This window comes from Harpia harpyja, chromosome 10 (genome assembly GCF_026419915.1).
Source record: "Harpia harpyja isolate bHarHar1 chromosome 10, bHarHar1 primary haplotype, whole genome shotgun sequence".
NCBI classification, from domain to species: domain Eukaryota; kingdom Metazoa; phylum Chordata; class Aves; order Accipitriformes; family Accipitridae; genus Harpia; species Harpia harpyja.
Window position 1 is genome coordinate 12354336 of NC_068949.1, and position 23761 is coordinate 12378096.

Consider the following 23761-nt stretch of genomic DNA (forward strand, 5'->3'; position numbering starts at 1 on the left):
AACAGATACAGAAAGAGTTCCCTACCACCACCTGTAAAACTGCATTGGTTTTTATCAAGTAGCTCCTGTTAAGCCCATCTAGTTGATGAACATTCTTATCAACTAGCAAATATTAATGACTTACGGGGATAATATTTCAATATATAATGACATTGCTATATCTTGGATTCTTTTAAGATCTGGATTATTAAATATTAAATATCAAAGCTGTAAATTATTGTAGCAGCTTTATACAACTAAATTAAATTCAAACAAAACCTAATTTCCTTAATCATTGACTGTAATCCTCCAGGAACATGTGCTATTAACTCAGCTACAAATGGCACAGAAATTGTATGACTTCAGTTAAGTTATTTTATATCAAATTCTAATCCAGGGCAGAGTCCTCAGTAAATCTCCTGCAGGGATTTTAATGCTTCTGCAATCATATTGGCTCTTTACTGGAGAGCTAATCTTTTTATACTCTGTTTTTTCACTCCTTTATCCATTTCCTTCACACCCTTACTGAGCTATAGGTAGTACCTTCTATCACATACCATGTTTTGAAAGATTTGTCTTTCCCCTCTTGCATTCGATCAGCAAGATTCAGGCTTTCACTTATGCCAGAATCAGATAGATTTTTTTTGTTGTTTCACATGTGAAACTGAATCATTCCAATTCATTTCAACATGTATGTTAATTGGCACTTGTTATGATCTCTCTATAAGGCTGTCATAATTATTCACAGTTTGCAGTCAAGCATTCAGAAAACAGAACAATTTTCTCCTCTTCAAGAACCCTATTGGAAGTAAAATTAAGCAGATTTAATTTAAGCAAGAAACTTCCTCAGAGACTCAAGACAGTGATCAGATAATAAAGAAATAAACCTTAGAGCTCTAGGAGGTAGGACTTGGAGAAACCTCCAGAGATCTTCTAGTCAGCCCTCTGCCCCAGTCTGATCAACTAAACTGCTGTCATTCCTGACAGATGTTCCCCTAATCTGTGCTTAAAAGCCTGTGACAATGGAGATTCAATATCTCTCTGTGCAATCTATTTCAGTATTTTACTGTCCTTCCTAGCAAGATATGTCTCCAGACATCTAATTGCAATCTTTCTTGCTGTTTAAGCCTTTTACTTCCTCCCTATGCTTTGGGACCGGGAAATGGGCTATTCCTGGCCTCCCTGCAACAGCTTCGTGAACACTTGGCCACTTCCATCTCTCCTCAGTTTTCTCTTTTCTAGACTGAATCACAGCACCCCCTTTTTCTTTCCTCAGCAGTCTTGTTCTTCTATGGACACTATCCTGACAGTTCTCTCTTGGAAATGCATCACCTGAATTAGGGTAGTTTAGCTGAGGTCCTTCCCAGCATCAAGAAAGGTGGAAGCAATAACTCAAATCTGGCATGTTACAGGTATGTTTATACATCCCACTGTGCCTCCTTCAGAGCAGAACACTGCTGACTCACATTGAATTTGTGAGCCATTCTCATCCCCAGTCTCTTTCAGCTACTTGCTTAATATCCTATAATTATTTCTTTATGAATATTGTAAATCAAATCTTCAGAGTCTCTTGAACTTAAGATGGCGAATAGCCACTACCCCCAAATTTTACTGCCCAAACATTCCAGTTTGTCTCAGAATTTACTTCTATTGCTTATTTACAATCTCATTTGTTCAGAGCTCCCCTTCAAAAAAAAAAAAAACAAAAACAACCCAAACACATTACACGTGATCACCAAAACCGCCAGAACTTCTGTACTGGAATTCTTCCTCACAGGATTTCCAGCCCCTGTACTGCTGCCCAAACTGGAGTCTTCCGGGTGCTTGAACAAGGGTCTTTTGATTCTATAAGCACTGCAACCTAATAAGGATGTCACTTTTGCTATTGTCCTGGGTTCAGCTGGGATAGAGTTAATTTTTTCAGGAACCTGGGAGGTGGGGGGGGACATAGCCGGGGCAGCCGACCTGAACTAGCCAAGGAGCTATTCCATACCATGTGACATCATGCTCAGTATATAAAGGGGGAGCGGGCCGGGGGGAGGGCTCGGGACTTTCGGTGGTGGAGCATCTGGTTCCGGGTGGTGAGCAGTTGCACTGTGCATCACTCTTTTTGTATATTCTTTCATTAGTACCGTTGTTGTTGTTGTAACCTTTTTTTTGTGTTGTCCCAGTAAACTGCCCTTATCTCAACCCTCGAGGTTCCAGGGGTTTTTTTCTTTTCTCCCCTCCGTCTCCTCCCTATCCCACCGGGGGGGGGGGCGGGAGGAGTGAGCGAGCGGCTGCGTGGTCCTTTGTTACCGGCTGGGCTGAAACCACGACAGTCCTTTTTTGGCGCCCAACGTGGGGCAGGAAGGGTTGAGATAACGACAGATCTGGCCAGAGCGTGTTGAAACAAATTTGTCATACGCATTTCTTCTATTAGATAAATAGATGTTAGTCACAATGTTGATTCATTTGTTTACATGGTGGCGTTTTGTAAGTTCTTATGTGCTCTATGTATTGCCTGTAGTCACGTTTCTCACCTCTGGAAGAGTGATTGGGATTATCATTTTGCTGTACTGGGCAATGTCGACTTGTGAAATGATTACATCACTGGTCATGAGGTTAAGCTGGTATCTGTATGAGGCAGTGATATCATTTCCATACTTCGGGCACCTTCTATCGGATTTTATTGGTAATTACACTCACTCCATGGGGAAGTTAGGGGGGGATACTTCCCCCCCATCCGTTCGCCTCCCTTCTCTCCTTCCGACTAATTACAACAGCTTTTGAGAATTTTGAATATCCTTGGGATGCACAAGCCAGCGTGCTGTTAGTGCTATGCCTCCTGAATATGTTTCAGGTCTTGTTTAGGGCTACAAAAAGGCTCTTTAAGAGTACCACCCAGAGATCTGCCCCAAAGCTGGATATTCATGGGTGGCACGGCATGTGGGAGGATATGGGCAGGTATCTAGAGAACTTCTCACCTCCAGTGGCTTGGAAGTTCACTCCTGAACAACTACAGAACCCTCATGAAGTGGTAGAATATTTGAAAGAAAAATGCTGTGGCTATTCCAAAGACGTACAACTCGCTGCACTGTGCTGGGCCCTGGCCAGTATCTACCAAACACTGCTTGATATTAGGCGGCACCCTCAGGGGGAAAAGGGGGAAAAGATGAAAAACAGGACAACAGGCACCGTGGCTACCCCTACCCCGACAACAGGCACCATGGCTACCCCTACCCCGTCAACAGGCACCGTGGCTACCCCAACCCCGGAGACAGATACTGCAGCTAAACCAGAGAACCAACCTGTGCCAGTATCAGTCGCCCCTGTACAGAAAAAGAAACACACAAAGAAATCAGTTCGCTTAGTGAGAGATGAAGATGAACCAGGGTCATCGCGAGAACAGGAAGAAGAGCAACTGGCAGCGCAGAGGTAAACCCATCTGGGCGGCCGCACTGTGGCAAGATATTGCTGTTCGGATAGAGAAGCTAGTGGTAAAAGTACGTCACGTAGATGCTCATGTTCCCAAGAGTAGGGCCACTGAAGAACATCAAAACAACCAGCAGGCAGATCAGGCCGCCAAGATTGAAGTGTCTCAGGTGGACCTGGACTGGCAACATAGGGGTGAGCTATTTATGGCTCAGTGGGCCCATGATACCTCGGGCCATCAGGGAAGAGATGCAACATATAGATGGGCTCGTGATCGAGGGGTGGACTTGACCATGGACACTATCGCGCAGGTTATCCATGAATGTGAAACATGTGCTGCAATTAAGCAAGCCAAGCGGTTAAAACCCCTGTCGTGTGGAGGGTGATGGCTGAAATATAAACAGTGGGAGGCCTGGCAGATTGACTATATCACACTCCCACGAACCCGCCAAGGCAAGTGCCATGTGCTTACAATGGTGGAAGCAACCACTGGATGGCTGGAAACATATCCTGTGTCCCACGCCACTGCCCAGAACACTATCCTGGGCCTTGAAGAGAAAGTTTTATGGCGACACGGCACCCCAGAAAGAATCGAGTCGGACAATGGGACTCACTTCTGAAACAACCTCATAGACGCCTGGGCCAAAGAGCATGGCATTGAGTGGGTATATCACATCCCTTATCACGCACCAGCCTCCGGAAAAATCAAACGATACAATGGACTGCTGAAAAATACGTTGAGAGCAATGGGGGGTGGAACTTTCAAACATTGGGATACACATTTAACAAAAGCCACCTGGTTAGTTAATACTAGAGGATCTGCCAATCGGGCTGGCCCTGCCCAATCAAGACTTCCACATACTGTAGAAGGGGATAAAGTCCCTGTAGTGCGCATGAGAAGTATGTTAGGAAAGACAGTCTGGGTTAGTCCCCCCTCAAGCAGAGACAAACCCATCCAAGGGGATGTTTTTGCTCAGGGACCTGGGTACACCTGGTGGGTGATGCAGAAGGATGGGGAAGTTCGATGCGTACCTCAGGGAGATTTAATTTTGGGAGAGAATAGCCAGTGAATTAGGCTGTATGATATTTAACTGCTAAATAACCTGCCAATGTATGTCATTGTATCTATAGTGTCTATATGCCATATCAAGGGTATTACTGTAAGAATTACCCAAATGACTGAAGGATGGACTTTGAAACTGAGCCAAGTACAACAGTGATAGAACTTGAACTGGTGCCCAGCAACTTCCTCAAGATCAGCCTCTTCGACCTGCAGGCCAAGGGTGTGGGTTGCACCAAATGTACCAGCCACAAGTTCCAGAGGCAGCATACAACAACCTAACACCTCACACCATCTCTCTTATCCTGAAGAACTGTTACAACAGATGGAGCCCCAAAGTCATGGACTAAATAAAATTGATGGACACATTGGAGGGATAGCCCATCGACTAAGGGAGTACTATTTGTGTGTGTGTGTGGGGGGTGTCCATATACATATATAAGACAAGGAAAGTGGTAGTAGTTGATTGGAAAATGTAAGATCTGGGCATGATGTAGATGGTATAGAATAAGGGGTGGATAATGTCCTGGGTTCAGCTGGGATAGAGTTAATTTTTTCAGGAACCTGGGAGGTGGGGGGGGGCATAGCCGGGGCAGCCGACCTGAACTAGCCAAGGAGCTATTCCATACCATGTGACATCATGCTCAGTATATAAAGGGGGAGCGGGCCAGGGGGAGGGCTCGGGACTTTCGGTGGTGGAGCATCGGGTTCCAGGTGGTGAGCAGTTGCACTGTGCATCACTCTTTTTGTATATTCTTTCATTAGTACCGTTGTTGTTGTTGTAACCTTTTTTTGTGTTGTCCCAGTAAACTGCCCTTATCTCAACCCTCGAGGTTCCAGTTTTTTTTCTTTTCTCTCCTCCGTCTCCTCCCTATCCCACCAGAGGGGGGTGGGAGGAGTGAGCGAGCGGCTGCGTGGTCCTTTGTTACCGGCTGGGCTGAAACCACGACAGCTATTTAAATATGAACCACTTGTTTCTGCAATTTATTCATTTCCTACTATAGAAATACTCTTGCACTTCTCCACTAGATTTTCCCTCATTGACCAAAAGTAGGGCAGCACTTCAGCTAAGGCTTTCCCAAGTGGAGGAGGGCACTTGGCAGGTTTCAGTTCTGCATCTCTACTAATGTGACCATCCGTTTCACAATGGCATGGTACTGCTGACTTGCATTCAGCTTGCAATCCATCTCCAACCCTAGTTTCTTCTTGGGAACTGGTGCACTTTCAGACGGTTATGGGGTCTGTTTAGTGAAATCAGCATAGTGACTCAGCCTAAAAGCTGAAATCAGACAAATGCATGTGCAAAGATTCTGTGGCACGGCTTTTTGAAGTGCCAGATTTCCTGTTCCTGCAGCAGGTCACTGGTGCTGGGGGCATAGTAAGGTTTAACACTTCCCAAATGCATCAGACATGCTGTAATTGGCTATTACATGGAAGAGACATGCAATAGGTCTTGCCAAGGTGTCTTGGATGAAAATCCCACATGCCATGACATGTTCACACCATTGTGTCCAGGATTTGCCAGAGTACAGCAGCTCATGTGGAAGCATCTAACTCTCAAAGGTTCCCAGACAGAGAAAATTCTCAGCATCTACATGGACAAAGTTTCCAGACAGAAAGAAGAAGATGTATCATTAGCAGGGCACTCCATACAGACATGAGTCTTGCTTTGAGCTTGGATCCAACCAAAAATACCAACCTACCACGTGCATAAATTGTGCTGCTCTCACTCCAGGTCAATTTGTTTAGAGACTTTATAGTCTCTACTCTATTAAAGTAACCATTTCAGGTCAGAGTAAAGGTCCATCTATTCCACTATCCGCCTCCAAGAGTGGACCAAGCTCCATGCTCAGGGAAGAGTACAAAAACAAGGTAAACACAAAGTTTCTGCCCCAAGTACTCCCTAGCCCATGATCAATTAGCCTGACAACTGTAAGTTGCAAATTAGTAGAAACTATGAAAAGAACAGAATTAGTGGAACACTAGTACATATAACATCATAAGGAAAAAACCCCCCACTATTTCTATAAGCTTTTGTGCAGGAGTCAGTGCTGTTCCACACTACCGTGTACATCTATACTCATGCTGGGACTCCAAAGAGTTCATCAGCTTCTGCACAGCCTTATCACCCTGAGGGCACAGAAGTGCCACCTGACCATCCACTGACCCCACAGTTCCCTAGCAGACTTCCTGTTCATGATGTGTTTGAACAGATAACAGACATTTTAGTTATTATGCTTTTTCCCAATTGTCCCTCACATTCCTTCAGCCAGCCATCACGGTCCACTGGTCAGCTAGATAGAGTCAATATTATATATAATTCCTACTTGTGTTTGGGACTTCCACTGATGTGAAGTCTGGATTGCTCATTGATGAAGTTACCTCATTAAGCAGTTCAGCTCCAAGGTGTCTTAATATGCAGAACTACTAGCTATAAGCAAAGCTCACTACATCCTTCCTGAATACATAATATCATGGGAACGTCCCATTGATCATCATCTTTCCAAGTTTGACATCTGCACTGTCAGGATCTCCATGAACAATTAGGCATACCAGTTCTGCCATGTCATTTCTTAGACATCAAGCACTCCCACAGAGGAGTATCTTGTTTAAATAATCTCTCAATTCCCTCTGTTCCCTGTTTCCTCTTCAACTAGGTTTGACCTTAACACCAACGGAAGGGCTGTAAACCAACAGCACTCAAGGCACGATATGGCAGGGTGGCTGTTGGCAGGGTATTATCAGTAGTAGGTCCTTGACTTGAATGAATTTTCCTGTGAGTGAGAGGAACTTGATTTTGTTGCTTCAAAAAGGGATGCTGCACAGTCCATTTATTTACTCAGGCATTTCCTGAGTGAGCGATCTATACTGAGGAATGGCCTTCTGGTTTTCTTTTTTTTCTGGGCAGGGTTATTTTTAAGTAGTCTTCTCCCCCATGTCCCCCCACTCCCCAAGGGTATCAGCTGGCCAGCACCAGCTTCAGCGCTTCATGGAAAAAGAGGCTTAGTTTTGCAGTGAGGAAAACTTGGATCTTAGCAATTGAGGAAAAATACCTTCTTAGAAAGGTCACAACTCTTAGAAGAGTATCTCCTTGTGTTTAAAGTAGAACAGGATATTTAAAATTAAATCAGCTAGGAAGTTAGGACCTTTGGAGTGCCACAAACATTACATGGACTTGATTCTCCATTTGTATTTTACAATGGTGTATCTCAATTTAAGTGCTTTGGCAGTAAATCAACACAAAACTGGAGCAACACAGTGACAATTTTGATCAAGAAGAAATTTGTCTTTGGTTACCCAAGTGTAAATTCAAATAAAGTTCATAATCACTATGAGAAACATTAAAGCAATTTTTCAAACATACTCTGTACTTTCTAAACTGTTCCCACAGAAGACACTAAAGGTCAGTCTAGAGGTAACTCGCCTAATAGTCAAAATTCTATGTATTTCTTGTATATGTCCCTATTGGCCTATTTGGCAACATTAGCGTTAGCCCAGATTTCAGCCTAATTTCTGGAGTTCCTCACTGGGCTCCTTCTTAGTCCTGAAGCAGGGTGTAGATTATACAATATAGTAGTTTGACTAGATTTCAGTACTGGTTAGCTTTTCTAACTTCTGTTGCACACAAGGATTCCACTGTTGAACTAAGTATACAGTTTCTGCTTTCTGTATTGCAGTGTCAAATGAACAATGTTAAAAGCTCCCTGATATAAATTATATCTTTCAGGAGGAAGGGAAAGAGGCTTTTGCAGTCTCAGTAATGCAGCAGAGCTTTTAGCAAGGAAGATTCAAATTAATAATGCTTCTTACATTTTGTCTCTGCTAGAAATCTACAAGGTGAGCGCAGCAAGTGGGACTAGCAGAGAGATGGTAACTGTGTGAGATAGAAACCTCGCTGCCATTTAGTCCTTGAGCAGATGATAAAGAGGGGACAGAAAAAAACCCTTCACGCCCCTGTCTTAGCGTGGTCAGAACTGTACCGAGCACTACAAATCACTGCAGCCTGAAAGCGTGAGCTTTTTTTTTTTTTCCTTCCCTTTAAAAAGTTTTCAGGAAGTCTGGGGGAGGGGCAATGCTGTTTCTTTTTTGTTATAATGGGCCCCTTTGTGGAGATGGAAGAGGAGAAGAGATCTGTGTGCCTGTGGTGCGCACGCTTCCCAGTGATTCCCAGGGTAACTTCCCAGGGCTCCTAAAAAGCGCTGGGCCCCTGCGGTGCGTGGAAAAGGGGAGGGGGGCTGCTCCAGGATGGAGCTGATTGTGCTGCTCAATGCTCTGGTTACTCGCCTGCTCTTTGTGTTGCACTCTCTCATCGGGGTCTGGAGAGTGACTGCAGTGAAGAAAGAACCCAAGTACTGGCTGCTGGCACTGCTCAATCTTCTCCTGTGCCTGGAGACAGGGCTCACCCTCAAGTTTAAGCAAGGCAGAGGCTACAAATGGTGAGCATATCCTGCCGGCTCCGCCGGAGCCCCTCTTGCTTCTTTGCATGTACTTAGCTGCAGATGCGAGGCTGCCTTCTGCAGCAGCTGCCCGAGAGCTTCGTTTCTGCCAAGCTTTCAGGGGATTTGCGTTTTCTCCCCTGCTCCACCTGGGCGGGGGGTGTGGGGTGGAAAACTGGTGAAGCCCTGGCTAGCCCATTGCCAAATCCAGAGGGCTTTCAGGAGGAGCAATTTTGCAGCAGACTACTTGGGAGCCACTCTCTCTACAGTTCTCTGTGTATACCCATACTAACAGCTGAAAAATGGGGGAAATGTAGCTGCAGGCAAGGGGTACATGCTCGAGAGCTGCCGATGCGGGGGGCTAGGGAAGCAGGGGGCACGCACCGCCCCCCCCCAATGTCGCTGGGCACCTCCTAAACAACACCGTGTCAGGGACTACACGTGTGATGTGCAGAAGAGGGCTGGGGGCCCACACAGGCTATTCCATGCAGATGCCCTGCACCTCTTACTCCATCCTGCCGTGCCCCGGGGTTTGCACCTCCTTCCCTGGGACCGCCTTCCCTGTCCCTGCTGCTTGCAGCAGTACTAACGCCACGCTAGTGCCTGAACCGAAACCCAGTGACAGATAAAAGGTGAGCAGCAACCACTCTTGCAATATAGCAAGAGTAGCTTAAATATTTGGGTTGGAGAGGCTATTCCAGAGGGGAACTTTCACACATGAAAGGCTGCCTGAAAAATGAACAAAAGAGTTAGCCATAGCAGAGTTTGCCCAAGCACATGGGTTTTTACATGCATCTAAAGAATTACTGCAGTCATCTACAGCTCATCAGCGCTCAGTCAGCCAAAACAAATGATCTGTAAAAAGGAAGTGGTCATGTAACTAATTGTCAAGATTTCACTAGTACCTTTTATTTTTAAGAACTCAAACTGCAGGCAGGCCCTGAGACAAATCCAGGACAAAAAAAGCCCTAGAGTATTTCAATGATCTTAAATTCCTGCCCATTGCAACCTGTGAAACCCATTATAACAGAAGCAGTGTTGTGTGACAATTCACACAAGTGTTCTGTGCTCTAAATTTGAATGTAGTAAAAGCAGTGATAAAGTCTGGAGCACAGGAAAATTTAACCACAGCAGAGCTCCAAATGCACAGTTATGAGAGAGGGAGAGTGAGCAGACCCAATTCACTGGGGAGAGGAGGCAGCAGTAAACTCTTCATGAAGGAAGACTTGCTATGGCAGCTTTTGGAAAATCCAAAGAAAAATAGATACAGAAAAAGCAGATCCATTTTAGATGAATACATGTGCTAGAAGACTGGGCTAAATTTAGTTAGAAGGAAATTTTGCAAATGGATGTCGTCCAGCACTTTAAGCAGCACAGTAAAGAACGTTTATAGGTGAGAACTGTAGACAAATGGCCAGCATCTATTTGCATCAGGATAACTTTCTGCTCCAGTGGAAAACGCTCACATTCAGAACAGGCAGTATCATCTGCGTTTATAGAAATACCTCCATAGACAATCACTGATCCAAGGAATGGCCAGACAGTGCCACAGGACTCTCCTGCTTCCAAGAGCCTCATATTCTCTCCATTCATTATTGACAGAAGACTGTTACTTATTACACCAGCACAAAAAATTAAATGGCACATGTGGAGAAAAAGTATTATTGTGGGCCTGGCCACATAATATTTCCTCTAGATTGCTCCTTCTGAAAGAAAGGCAGGGTTAAAGCCCCTGAAGTCTCCTGGCCTGATCTAGTATCATTAGCTCAGTATTGCTAACCTGCCAGCTGGACAGATTTTTCATGTGCTCAAGTCCTACAGGAAATACTGTAAAATATGTTAGTTTTCCCATTCAAATGAGGTGTGTTCTCTCCCAAAATAACCAGGCTAAAACCCCACAGAATCACTAACAAAAAAAAAAAAGCAAACAACAAAAAAACCCACTGCCAAAACAACACCCCCTCACCCCCCCCAAACAGAAAAACAAAAAAATAACAACAAAACCAACCCCCACCCAAAAAACCAAACCAGGACTATCTTATTTAGAGGGGATTGTTTGAAACACTTCATAGCAGCTCAGCAACACAGTCATTTTCCTGAGCAGCAGGGTTTTTTCTTTTCCTCAATACTTAATCTCCACTGGAAAAGCCATGATTACAAAAATAAAGGTACATTCAGGGTAGGAACAAACAATAAATGCAACAACATTTGACAAAAATGTTGCTACAGTTACATACTTATAAGCAATTTAAATTCACCGTAGAATGTGCCGACAATGATGGAATCAAGCAAGTATCCCAAGTTTGACTTCACTGCCCTGTCCTGGGCCAGTACATATGAGTGATGCAAAGGCTGCTGTGCATCTCAGCAGCATTGCAGTGATGCTCACTCCATACTACAGCAGAGCTAGGTGGAACATTAGTGGCATCAGACCTCATTCCTACTCCAAAAGGATAGGAATTGCCAAAAAAAACCCACCCCAAACCAAACTGTCACATGTTTAATAAGAAAACATCAGCAACCCTCACAAGAATCAGTGCTTGCAGAAGGAGTAATGAAACCTCTCTAGTACTTCTGAATAAACTCAGCTCAAGAAGCTGAAGATAATAAAGCTTCACCATCATAAGTTATATAGAAGACTGGCAGGGAGAGAACAACTAGACAGAAATCCTAAATAATTATACAATTGCCAGCACAAATGGGGAAACAAGGCCAAGACCCATTTTCATAAACCAATTTAACCTGCACCAAAAAACCTCCTACTGAAGAAATGCTTGTTTTAGGCAAACTGATGTTATTTCTACCTTCCCCGTTTCAATGTACAGGATTCTGATCAACAGCCTTTATCCCAGCATCATTCAGTGAAATGACTTGATGTATTAATTCACCTTTCATGAAATCAAAAAGAGTATGTTAGCTAGAGGCTTTTTTTTTTTTTTTTTTTTAAGTACAGAGAATGCTGTGATGGAAATAAAGTGGCAAAGTGGCTTTGGTTAGTTCTTAAAAAGGTATTTTAAATAAACTTCCATATATGATCTTAGTTGGATGTACAAATAAACCTATGATTCATAATACTGACAGCATGAGGAATTCAGCAAGAATAGCAACTTTTATTTGCAGTTACCCTATTTCTTAATATCCCATATGGTAGGAGGCACAAGATACTTTTCCATGCAGATAATGATAGGATATATGGTATTTACAATGTGATATAATACCAAGCTATCTTTTCTTTTCCTTCTCAGGTTTTCACCAGCAATATTTTTATATCTGATTTGCACAGTACCATCACTATGGCTACTAGAAATTCATCATGGGACTCAGGTATTTATTACGAGACAAGATGGACTAGTTTGAAATTGATGCATTATTTGATGGCTTGGATTTGGGCATATAGACAGAAGTCTGCCAGGTCTTGTTCCAATTTTCTGTTTTATACTGGTAGGTCTTCCAATCTAGCTACAGCTATGCTATGACAACTGTGCATTTCCTAAATATCAAATAATGAACCTCATTCCTAGCTAAAAATGACATCATTTATCTGTATTTGTCTGGGGAACTGAGGGGTAGAGTTTTGAAAATCAGCCTTTCGCCTCCAGGTTACCAGCTTGAATCTTGCTCAGGATGGTGAAAAATTTCATTGCTTTAGAGGCCTTTGTAAAACAAAGTACAAGTTTCACAGCACTTACAGGCAGATATCACAACTCCAAACAAGCCAAAATTGAGACAGGTATCAGTGAAAGGGGTCTTAAACTCAAATTACCTCATGTTTGCAGCAACCTAGGAGAATACTCACGGATTGCTACCACAGATAGCTGACATTGTAGTCTGTCAGTGTTTATATCCTTGCTTTGCTCATGCTGCATCGTAATCTGGGAGGCAGGCATCTGGATTCCAGTTCAGGACTAAAACACATGGTAAAATTTTTAAAGGCAATTGTTCTTTTGGCAGATGGGGTCTGTTAGGGCCAGGACAGAGCCATTTAGCCCAGCAGCTCACACTGAGTAAACTACCTCCTCATGCAGGCTGCTTTCAAGTCCCCATAGCACTTCCACATAGTGAAAGAGGGATTTTGCCTGTCCCAGCATTTGCACATATACAGTACCTTACATCCACAGCAGAAAAGGGCCTGATAGAAACAAAAGCAAAAAGTAACAGAAGAAAACACATAAATTAGACTAAGACAACATAGTGCCTCATTTTCTCCTTTGAAACATTGTTAGAGCCCACAGAAGCATAATCAAATATTCAAAATTGTGTTTACACTGAAAATGCCTGAGGCTTTTTCTAAATACAGCAGCAGGAATTTATTGTCTTCTTGTTTTGCCAAATCTCCTTAAACAGTCACAGACAGGTAACGTGGATATTGAGAACATTTGTCATAGTTAAATCTGGTCCAAGAAACAGGCTAATTCTGCAGTCAAAGGCAGCACTTTATTTCCCAAAATGATGTTAGAACATGGCATACTTTGTTCTTATTGATATACTGCTACTGTGAATTAAAGAGGGAGTATATCAAGTTAACAGCTTAGTTTATACCTGGAGAGATAGGATAGAGAGTTCTGGAAACACACAATCTAATAGATTCAAAAACAATACTTCCAGAAGGGGAACAGCCTTCCTAACAATTATGTCTAACACAGCACCTGAGCTAGTACTACTCCTCATACTAAAGTATTGCTGGGATTTTCCTTATTAAAATAATATCAGAATGGGTAATTATGCAGTTGCTAAATCCACATATTTAATATATACACCATGAAAAAAGTTTGTGGTCTTTAAGGCAGTAGAACTTCGATCTCACATTGAATCTTCAACAGGAAGCATCAACTGCTTGTGTCAGTGCTATTATTTAAGGCATGTACTAATATGCAGTCTCTCTTCCTAAAGGCAGAGGCAATTCTGCCTCCGAGTACTGCAGAACTGGACATAAGTAATACCATTCATATATCAACAGTGAAATACTGACTGCATAGAAACTAGTGCTTTGTGGTAAAGTGTTTGGGGATGAAATACGTGTTTGGGAGAGACTATAAAGTAAATTGAACTTTACGGAGTGAAAAAATTCCTGTCTGCAAAATAGAGTGGCAACAAAATTAAAACCATTTAATCCATTAAAAACCCCAAACATTCTTTCTTAATATTGTATAAGATCTCAGATAAACAAATAAGTCTGTTAACTTTCCAAATGCCTGGTGCATAACTACCACAGAAAGCGATAACTGACCACCTTTTGCAGGGCTTACTGACTACCAGTACTGTAGTCAATGTAGGCTTCCCAGTCAGTAATAAGATAGATACTTAGCAAACATTTTAAGGGAATAGTGAGTATTACTGCCCATTCCCTCAGCCTCATTCCAAAGTGGGATTCCCTTACCAAATAAAATTCTAGTGTATTACTCTCCTAAAAGTAATCTTACATCTTGGACCATTTCTTCCCTCCCATACCCATTATCTTCCTCAGTTTGGAAAACAGCTTAAGCAATCTTTTCTCCCTCTTTTACGTTTCAGCTTTCCTGTATGAGCAAAATGAAGCAGTGACAGTTGCTTTGAATTTCTGACATCACACATGTTGCCATAGTGACAGCCACACTGGTTTCCAGCAAATCACAGAGAACAAGCAGGGTACCTGTTGCTTGGCAGAGGGCCCACTCTGTCGGGGGCCGGGGGGCAGCCTCCGTGCACATTAACAGGACTGAGGGTACTCTGCCCTGGTATTCCAGCATCAATTTTACCATCTCAATGCTGGACCCATTGTGGAAAGTTTCAGCTAACCTCGTTTTTATTTGGGAATAATGGATTGTGAATAACATGCAAACATAAATTTGCTGAACTAGTTCAGGGTTTCAGGAGTTCCCCATGCACTGACAGCGAGCTCTCTGCAGGCCACACAGTAGGACAACACCCTGTCATGCAACAGAGTTTTCATTTTGATTAGAAGTTTTATAAATCAGAGAAATGTAAGCTTCATCTCAGAAGAAGTAAACCAAGCTATAATTCATGCAAAATGTGTACAATTTCTTCCTGTTTAATTTTGCACAGTAAAAAAAAAAAAAAAGGCACTTTTGTTTAGCTGTGCACACAGTCTCGATACCTAGGAGTAACTGGGCTTTAGCAGTAAAGAGGTAAACAATGTTTAGCAACTGCCTGTGAAACTTAGTATTCACTTTTGCCTTGTCACATTCCTATTAAGTCACTGCACATACATAATTGGCTAGGCAAATATGCCTGGCACAAACAGCCCTGTTTACATGCATATACATGATGAAACTAAAGGCTCTTATCCAGACTTTCAAGTGAATCACCACCACAATCACCACTTAATAAATATTCAGAGAGAAACAAACCAAAACAAGATATGAACATATTTAAATTAAAAATCCGGAGGCTACTTAAATGACTGGCTTTGCAGATGTGGTTTTCCACTTCCTGCCTGCATGCAGTTGAGAAGAAACGTGGGCTCAGCCCCGAGGAGTGCCATTCAGTCAGAGTTCATGGAACTTTGCACTGAAACAGCAATCCCCCATTCAGCTGGGAGTAGTTTCAAATATTACATAGGAGAAACCTACAAGAGACACTGATAAAGTGAATTAATTTTCTTAAAGTATTCTCTGCAACTTTGTGCCACTAAGAAAAAAAAAAAAAAATTGGGAAAGAGCCCCCTTGCAAGCCCCCTGGAAGCTGCAGAGTGCTTTCCTCCACCTCCCTCCAGCAGACCAGCCACTCTGGTGCTGTGAGAGCACCTGTGCTCTGTTGCTGGCATAGGGAGAGCCACAAGATCTGCTGAGCAGCACCCCTACACGTTGCTATCCACACAGTGTAACTGCTACAAGCTCCTATTTCACTCCTGTCCTTCAGCCAACTGATTTATTTGCTGGGAGTTCTCACAGTGTTTGGGAAGGGATTTTCACCACCCCTGCATATACAGCAAATGCAGCAGGCTGCCTCACGTGGGTCCTGCCTCAAATTTGGCAAATTCATCCCTGAGAAACAGGGCTTTAAAAAACAAACAAAAAAATCCCCAACCTCTGATGTGAAGTTTAATGCAAGTTCATGGCTCCGTTCCTCTTACCCCTGCCAGACCAGGCAAGGGGGCAGAGGGTCAAGCTCAAATGCAGACTTAATGACAAACCAAAGTGAATTAGCCTACCTCTTCCAGCACAAGTTAGCAATCCCTTTGTCCTACCCAGGCTACTTGTTACAAGGTAGATACTCACTTCTTAGTACTCTGGAATGGTTATGCCAGTTACCAAGTATTTTTAGGTCGTGGTCTCCTCAGCCGACTGTGTCACACTGCCTGTGGGGGCTACTCAGAAAGTTGACTTTGACCTTGGGGGCTGGTCTCCATAGGATTCGGACTTTTTCTCCAGGCAACATGTAAAAAGGCTTCTCCAGAGCACCAGTTAAATTTCCTTTCTGAAACATCCTCTGAAAAAGCTGTTCTGTCTCTCTCTCTGGGTTAGCCCTTGAACCAAAGGAGAGATTAGCCCCACAAGGCTGTAGCTGGGCAGAGTACCAGGCCCTCCATCTTACTGTTTCCATGTCCAGAACTTTAGACTTCCCTCTTCCAAATGGAAGTATCATCTTGCCCACATCTGTGTGTCAACCTTTCAATGCTCTCACGCTCACCTTCCAAATACAGCAAGCATTCAGTTTAAGAGCCTTTACCACCAATTATAAAAGCAACAAGCACTGACTTTTTTTCCAGATTTTTCAGACCATGGGAAGCTGCTCCATTTATCTACGACAAGGTCAGGCAAGAGGCAGCATTTACCCAGATACTAAGCAACATTATCAGAGACCAAGTAAAGTATCAAAGTAGAATCTGAAATTTGCTAGAATGTGACATTTGCTGGAAAATGTTGCCTTTATATTGGCAGGCATTATGCTGAACACAGCTACTCAGTATGCACTAGAACACATTCTGATTGTTGCAGAAAATCACTCCCAGTGCAATAAAATGGTGGGGGGCCCAGTGGAGAAATGCAAATTATCTGGTGTTCTCTGGCACAAATAGAATAGGATAAAAGTCTTTAATAACAGCATGGTTTGATTTTCTAATTACCCCTTTTTTATTACAATGAAGAGAGATGTTAAGGGATTGTTATGAAGATAGATTTTAGAACCATACCCCAGTTGCTCCAGGGCCAGCCTTGGGCGTGAAGGTAGAAGGGCAGTACAGTGCTGCAGACCTCAGACAGGACACAGTCCCACCCACTGGTTTACTGCAGTTGAAGTAACAGTATATTTTAGCCAACATTCAATTTCCTAGAGCACTGGGTACTTGGAGAAAGTAAAAATACCCGTTTTTTTTCTACTCTGCAGGGGTAGGCAACAACACAGGCCCATTTTTATTAATTATACCTGAATCCCACACTCTGAATTTCCTTGCAGAATAAGGAATGGGGCTGGGGGGGGGGGGGGGGCAGCAGTAGAGAATACAACCCAAACATCCTACCTCAACTCTATTCATTTCAGCCTAAGTCATACAGAATAATGAAACAATGGCATTTTTAGATAACTTTCTGGATAATAGAGGTGAGCAGCAGACATTTTGAGAACAAGTTTGAATATAGAGACTGACCATGAACATAAAACAGCAGACTGACCATAACCAATTTTTACCCTACTTTACTGTTTTAGCCAGAGAGAGACTATGTAGGAAGCCCAGCAGCCTGTTCGGGAGAGCTGCAGGCAGATCACATTCACAGAGTGTGGTCTTAACAGCACAAAGATGTCACCCACTCCATCAGCCTTTGATTTTTACATGCTGTTCTACAGTACAATCCTACACTTTCTCAGGGACCTACCAACACCTCACTCCTGTCCTCACGAGAGGAATTCCTCCCTTCTGAGCAAGAGGGCAATTACAATCAGAGTGAGCATGTACCTTTGTAAACATCAACTGACTTTCACAAATGAACACTCTAAAGTTCAGCAAAACAGGACTCTTCCAGCATAGACCACATCTGCTCCCTGTGTGGGATGTTTATGCATGTCTGGTTTTGTTCACAACAGTACTGTGGTAATGAGCCTGGAGCAGTTCAAATGAATGTCAGCAACCAAGACTTCAATCAATCCAGAGACACCAGTCATGGAAGTGAAGGAACAGGTCACCACATCATTCAGACGGTGGGACACCTTTTCCTATTCCTAGTAGAGATCTTATAATATTAGAGCAATTAGAGAGGACTGTTGTGCCTATTTGGGCAAGCTCCTCACACAGTGAGTAAAAATTAAAAAAGAAAAAGAAAGAAAAGAATAGTTTGGGAAAACCATATTGTGAAAATGGCCTACAGTGTGCTGCATACTAACTCTTGTTGGTAGGACAAGTCTCTGTGTAAAGAGGAGACTCTTCTACCATTCTTTTTCAAATCTCAGTAACTGAATTTAGAAAGCCTCTGGGTGATGGTTCTGCAAAGGATAATGCCCAGCAGAAAAATGAGAACAGGAAGAGTAGTACACAGAGAAAGACTTGCTATTCATTACCCAAAGTCTGTATTAATGTGCCTTTTTCAAATTATGCCTGCCACATAGAAATGATCTGATCTAATACAATGTGAAGGAGAACAAAAGCAAGGATGAATACAGTCTCTGAAGGTACCTATAATGTCAGTCTCCTGAAGTTACAGTATGTTACTGTTGTTGTCTTTTAAACAGGCTAAAGTCTTTGTGAATCACCTTTCCACAATCTGTGAGACTGTATGGACACTGGCCCTCCACCAGACTTTTCTACTGCTACTAGTAGTTGGGAGATGGCTTCTCCCCATTGGAGTTGAAATCACCCGGGATCAATTGTCTCAGCTGCTTCTCATGTTTGTGGGAACAGCAGCAGATATACTTGAATTTGCTAGTGAAACCTTGGACATCGAAGATGTTCGGTAAGGACTATTTGCTGACATAAATAATTTCCATAGTGCAAGACCTTTGTGTTGCTTGAAGATTTGTTTGTGCGATCTGCAGTGTTCAGACTGGTGGAACTGCGTATCCCACAGATAACAGAAGGCTACATTCAAGGGCTCCATTTTCCTACTCTCACCTGTCCCTCTGTAAAAGACCTAAGTCCTATGAGCTTTGTTAGGGATTACTCATCTGTTGCCAGCAGAGAAGCACATCACATCCATCCCAATAAAAGGGTACAAAGAGCCAAACAACTAGCATAACTGCCATGCAGCATCAGTTCTTACAGCTACAGAAGCTGAAACTGGATACACAGTAAGCTTCTTTCAGGTTAAATGAATTGTTTTAGACTGGCAAGGAAGCAACTAGAGTTTGCTTTAGTGATTCATTATCCAAGTTGCTTCTTTGGTTATGTCATACGTACTTTCTTCATGATAGAACGACAAAGTGTTCAAAGATAAGAAGAAAGGCAATGTCATAGTCTGGTGTGAATTTTCAACATTGTAATCTCTCCCAGAGAAAGTAAGCTCATCTTCCCCTCACAGCACTGAGATGAGCTGTGAACATCCATCATAAAGAAAAAGAATCACAGAAGAGGTTCATCCTCTCTTACGGACATACTATGTTATTTTACTTTTTTTTAAATATCAAAGAAAAGGTTTTACAGCAGGAAAAGAGGTCCTTCCCACTTGGCAGAGAAGCTTCAGGCTTGCGAGGAATGTGTAATCACTACAAGGGCAAAGATATCTCCTCTTTGAGCCACAGAGCCTATTTCCATATGCTTAGCATTATAATGTTAGCATCAGGTATTTAGTGTAATTACACAGCTGGAACATGTAGCCTGAACAGCAGAAATTCCATAGCAAAAGGTGCCTCTGTTTTCCTTAGTCTTACATCTCAAAAGTATGCATTAATCACTGTTTTGCTCAACCATCCTTTAAATGACATTCCAAATACTACAGGAAACATTTTTGTTATCACATAAGGAAACTGCATCTTCACTGTTATCACTTTTTTCCCCTCCCATAGGAAGAATTATGCTCTCATAAATGCAATTCTTGCTGTTTGGACCTGGAGTATGTTACAGTTTCCACTTGATCTTGCAGGTTAGTACTTGCACTCAGACAAGAAAAGAGAACAAATGCTTTAAGTTTTTGCTGGGATGTTTTGTGGCTGTGCACACACTACAGACTATGCCAAGTACTTCTGGTGGAGAGCAATTCATATAACAATGATGGTTTTTGAAGAAAACCCATTGTGGTTTCTTTTGAGGAAACACTTGTTTCTGGCTAATCTCTGATCTCCCTGATAAAACTACTCTACTTTCAGAAAAAACTGGAATTGCATTATTGTATTGGAACATCCGCTCCAGTTGCCTGTTACCACCTTAAACTTTACTATGTGAGCTCTCAGGTTAGATCTGGTCTTGCATTATATTATGGCTCAAATCTGAGTAGGTTACTAGACCCTATGAAGAGATAGGAGATTGTCAACCACAGGGAACAGCACAGCCAAGAGCACAGAAGATGTCATCACAGGAGAAATTACCTAGTCACAGGGAACCTAAAGGACCATGTAACGTTGGGACTATACACCCTTATCTTAATCTAAAAGGCCCAACGTTCAGCCAGCTCAGGCTTGTATTTGTCCCTAGGCAAAAAGGGCTTCTCTATGTCCAAAAAGAATAATGAAAGCTGCCTCAATCATCATCTGTTCCAACCATTTTGGCCTCCAATCACTACAAGTTTGCAACTCAACTATACCAGTCCAAAGATATGTTATCCTCACTAGCATCTTATATAAAATTGATTACTAGGTTGACACATTGACTAAAATAATAAATTAATAAAAAAATAATGAAAAAAATATTCCAGGCATTTTTCATTAGCCTTTTCTTCACGGACACCATTAGGCTTTGTTTTCAACACTGAAGTTACGAAAATATTTCAGCATTTCAGCTCAACAGCTCACCTCCTGAAAAAACTGATATATTCTGTTAAAGATGCACAACACTCAAGTTTAAAAAAAAAAAACCAAAACCAAACCAAACAAACACCAACAACCACCCCCCCCACACACATCACCACCACTCAAATAAATTCAAATAGTGCTTAAACAATCATAGTATTAATTTAAGTAACCTCTTGTACTGTGCATTTTTTCTCTGGTTATTGCTTTTCTGCTTATTTAATTACATTTACTAGTTAAACATTAAATTATTGAATACACGTTGCCCTGAAATTTACTATAGGTACAGTTTATTTTAGGTAGCTCTGTACAGTTGCACAGATAGTACTTCTTATTCAAACATCAGAACGTTTACTCACACATCAAACATGACATGAAAAAGAGATTTTTTTAGGCACTTATTACTGGACTACAGCAATGCAGTTAGTACTATTAAACAGCAACGGTGCAAAAACATATTACAAAATTAGCTGCTGCTGAAGCTTTGCCTAATGCATTCAGCAAATTTCTACATTCTACAATTCATTTTCCACTCGAGTCTCATTTTTTTTTTTTTCCCCAGTGTTGACTCAAAGCAATAGAATTCTTTTGGTAAGCTGAAATGTTTGGCAGTTGTTACTGCATCACAAGTAGCTATGTTTTTTAAACTAATGAAATCCTCCTGCCTGAGAGACAGGTTAGTTAAGCTACATGCATTTTCCTAAGAGGCAGCCATATTTACCACACACAAACTGTTCTGATGATCCTTCTCTAGACACCATGCCACAAAAAGCACTCTAGCCCACCACAACTTGCATGCAATTTCATACCCAGAAGGCTAAGAACAAGTAACTGTGGCTCAAGTCTTATATGGCAGAGACCACAGTTTCTTCCTATCCATAGTGCTTGATATTGCCCCACACTGACATGACTTATTCTTACTATGACACATGAAAAAGGCAATGGTTATCTGGCAAATCTTTTAAAAGCAAGGTCTTAGACAGCCTGGAACATATTGAAGTGCTACAGCTCAAGCTGTTCCCATTCAGCATGGCAGGTTTTTTTCTTAAATATACATATTAGCCTAGCATGTTGATTTAACAGAAAAATGTCTGGAGAAGTTGTTACAGAAAGATTAGGTGTTCTATTTCTGCTTCTTGTTTTAAAAGTGTATAAATACTGATAGCTTTGTGGGATAGAAAAGGGGAAGTGGTTTTTGGTCCTGTTCGGCAGACCATGTAATTGCCTGCTTAACATGAGCTTAGTGTGTTTTGCTGAAACAGATCCTAGAAATTGGATATGCTTTATGTTGAATTGTTCACAGTTGAATGCATTTATAATCCGGGGTAACCTGGATTATAACTGCCCTTTAGGCCAACCCTGGCTCAATTTTAGAAAGTTATTTTAACATAACTGTGTTTTATTTCCAGTACAGCATATTGGCTGCAAGCCAACTGCATCGACTAGGCGGATCCCCAGCTTGCTGCTGTGCAGGTACAGTGCAGAACTGTGGAACATTGGGGTCAGCCTTTTCATACAGGATGGTCCCTTCTTCATTGTGCGTTCAATCCTGATGGGCCACTTCAGAATATTCAATCAGATGCTGGTGTTTTTTACAGCTAAGAATATCTTAGTTGTGACTCTACAATTGTATCGTTTGGCAGTGATAACATTAGACTTCCGTGCTACCATCTTGCAGAAGAGCAGGAAAGAAGTTAGCTGTTGCCCTTGCGAGCCTTACGAAGCTAGTACTCTTGCCACCGCTGACCAAGATACAGAAATGAAAGAGTTTGTTGCTTTTCCTCCAAAAGAGCGATCCCAAGCTCCATCAGAAGATCAGTGAGCACAGTTACTGACTTGAAAGAGGCTGCATTTCCCACAGCTTCTTCAGAAGGGCTTAGCCTATTTCTACGATCAAACATACCTTGAGTGCCTAAGTCATCTCTTCCACCAAGAGATCAATAATTTCTTCTAAATTTGAGGGAAATTTCAGAAGCAAATTCATAGAAATGGGACATTTTTTTAATCCATTTTTATGGTGGGTTTTTACTAGTTCCCTATTATATTATCCACAGGGATTTTTTAGCCATAGTTTGTAGTAACAAGAAAGGTTTGGCACACTTAAAGTTGGTTGTTATGTTTGGTGGCACTGTGCTAACATATGTACTTGCATGTATTCAAATAGAAGGACAAGCCTATCCATTATAGGAAGTAGTGAAGCATTTAGCTCTACTTGAACGGTCCAGCTATAAAGTAGAGCACGATGAACAATATGTTCACCATGTATGGGAACAACTTCAGCAGCAACAACTGTGCAGACATGCAAGTGAAGGGTGGTGACAGATTTCTACTGTTACTGTGACATCTAAACATTTTTCTTAAGTTTCTTGAATGAACAATCTTCTTCAAAATGTTACCTCATCCTTGGCTGGATTCAGTTAAAAAACTATGCAACACCATGAAACTGCATACACAAGACTGTCTTTTAGGAACTGCATGGTCTGAATAACCTAAACCTTAAAAAAAGGCAGCCTCACAGATCATTAGAAGACAGCTGCATTTGTTACAGGCATTTGCCACAGAGGTGCTTGCCTTTCTATTTCTACCAGTTAGAAGACAAAAAAAAAAAAGCAAAACAAAACCACCCAGGTTTTTTCCTGGTTTCACTGTGCTTGCAGTTGAGACAAGTTTTAAAAATCATATAAAACAGAGACATTTTAAAAAGTGGCCCAACTCAGGCATACAATCTAGCTAGAAAGAAAATGACATTGTTCAAGTTTGACAAGACCATCTAGACAAGAGGATTCAGGCTTGTGCTTCACATTTCATAAAGCACCACAAGGTCCTATGAAATAACTTGAGAGATTGTCTGGTCTGCTGAGTGTCAAGATCCATTTTTAAGAAATGGCTAATAATTATTAATTTAGTACTTTCACATTTAGAGTGAACAACAGAGGGCCTGATTAATTTCTCCCAAGAACACACTTTAGATCAGCGTAAGACCGTTGACTTTGCTGGGCTTAGC

At 42.0% G+C, this 23761-nt stretch overlaps 1 protein-coding gene across 1 annotated transcript; it reads left to right on the top strand.

Moving 5' to 3' along the window:
- Nucleotides 1-8343: 8343 nt before the first annotated feature.
- On the top strand, nt 8344-23380 carry TMEM26 (transmembrane protein 26). The gene is made up of 6 exons (XM_052800086.1): nt 8344-8889; nt 12135-12213; nt 17908-18021; nt 18550-18770; nt 19819-19895; nt 22167-23380. Exons 1-6 carry the CDS (start codon nt 8699-8701, stop codon nt 22577-22579), a joined length of 1095 nt encoding a protein of 364 aa, XP_052656046.1. The 5' UTR covers nt 8344-8698; the 3' UTR covers nt 22580-23380.
- Nucleotides 23381-23761: the final 381 nt, after the last annotated feature.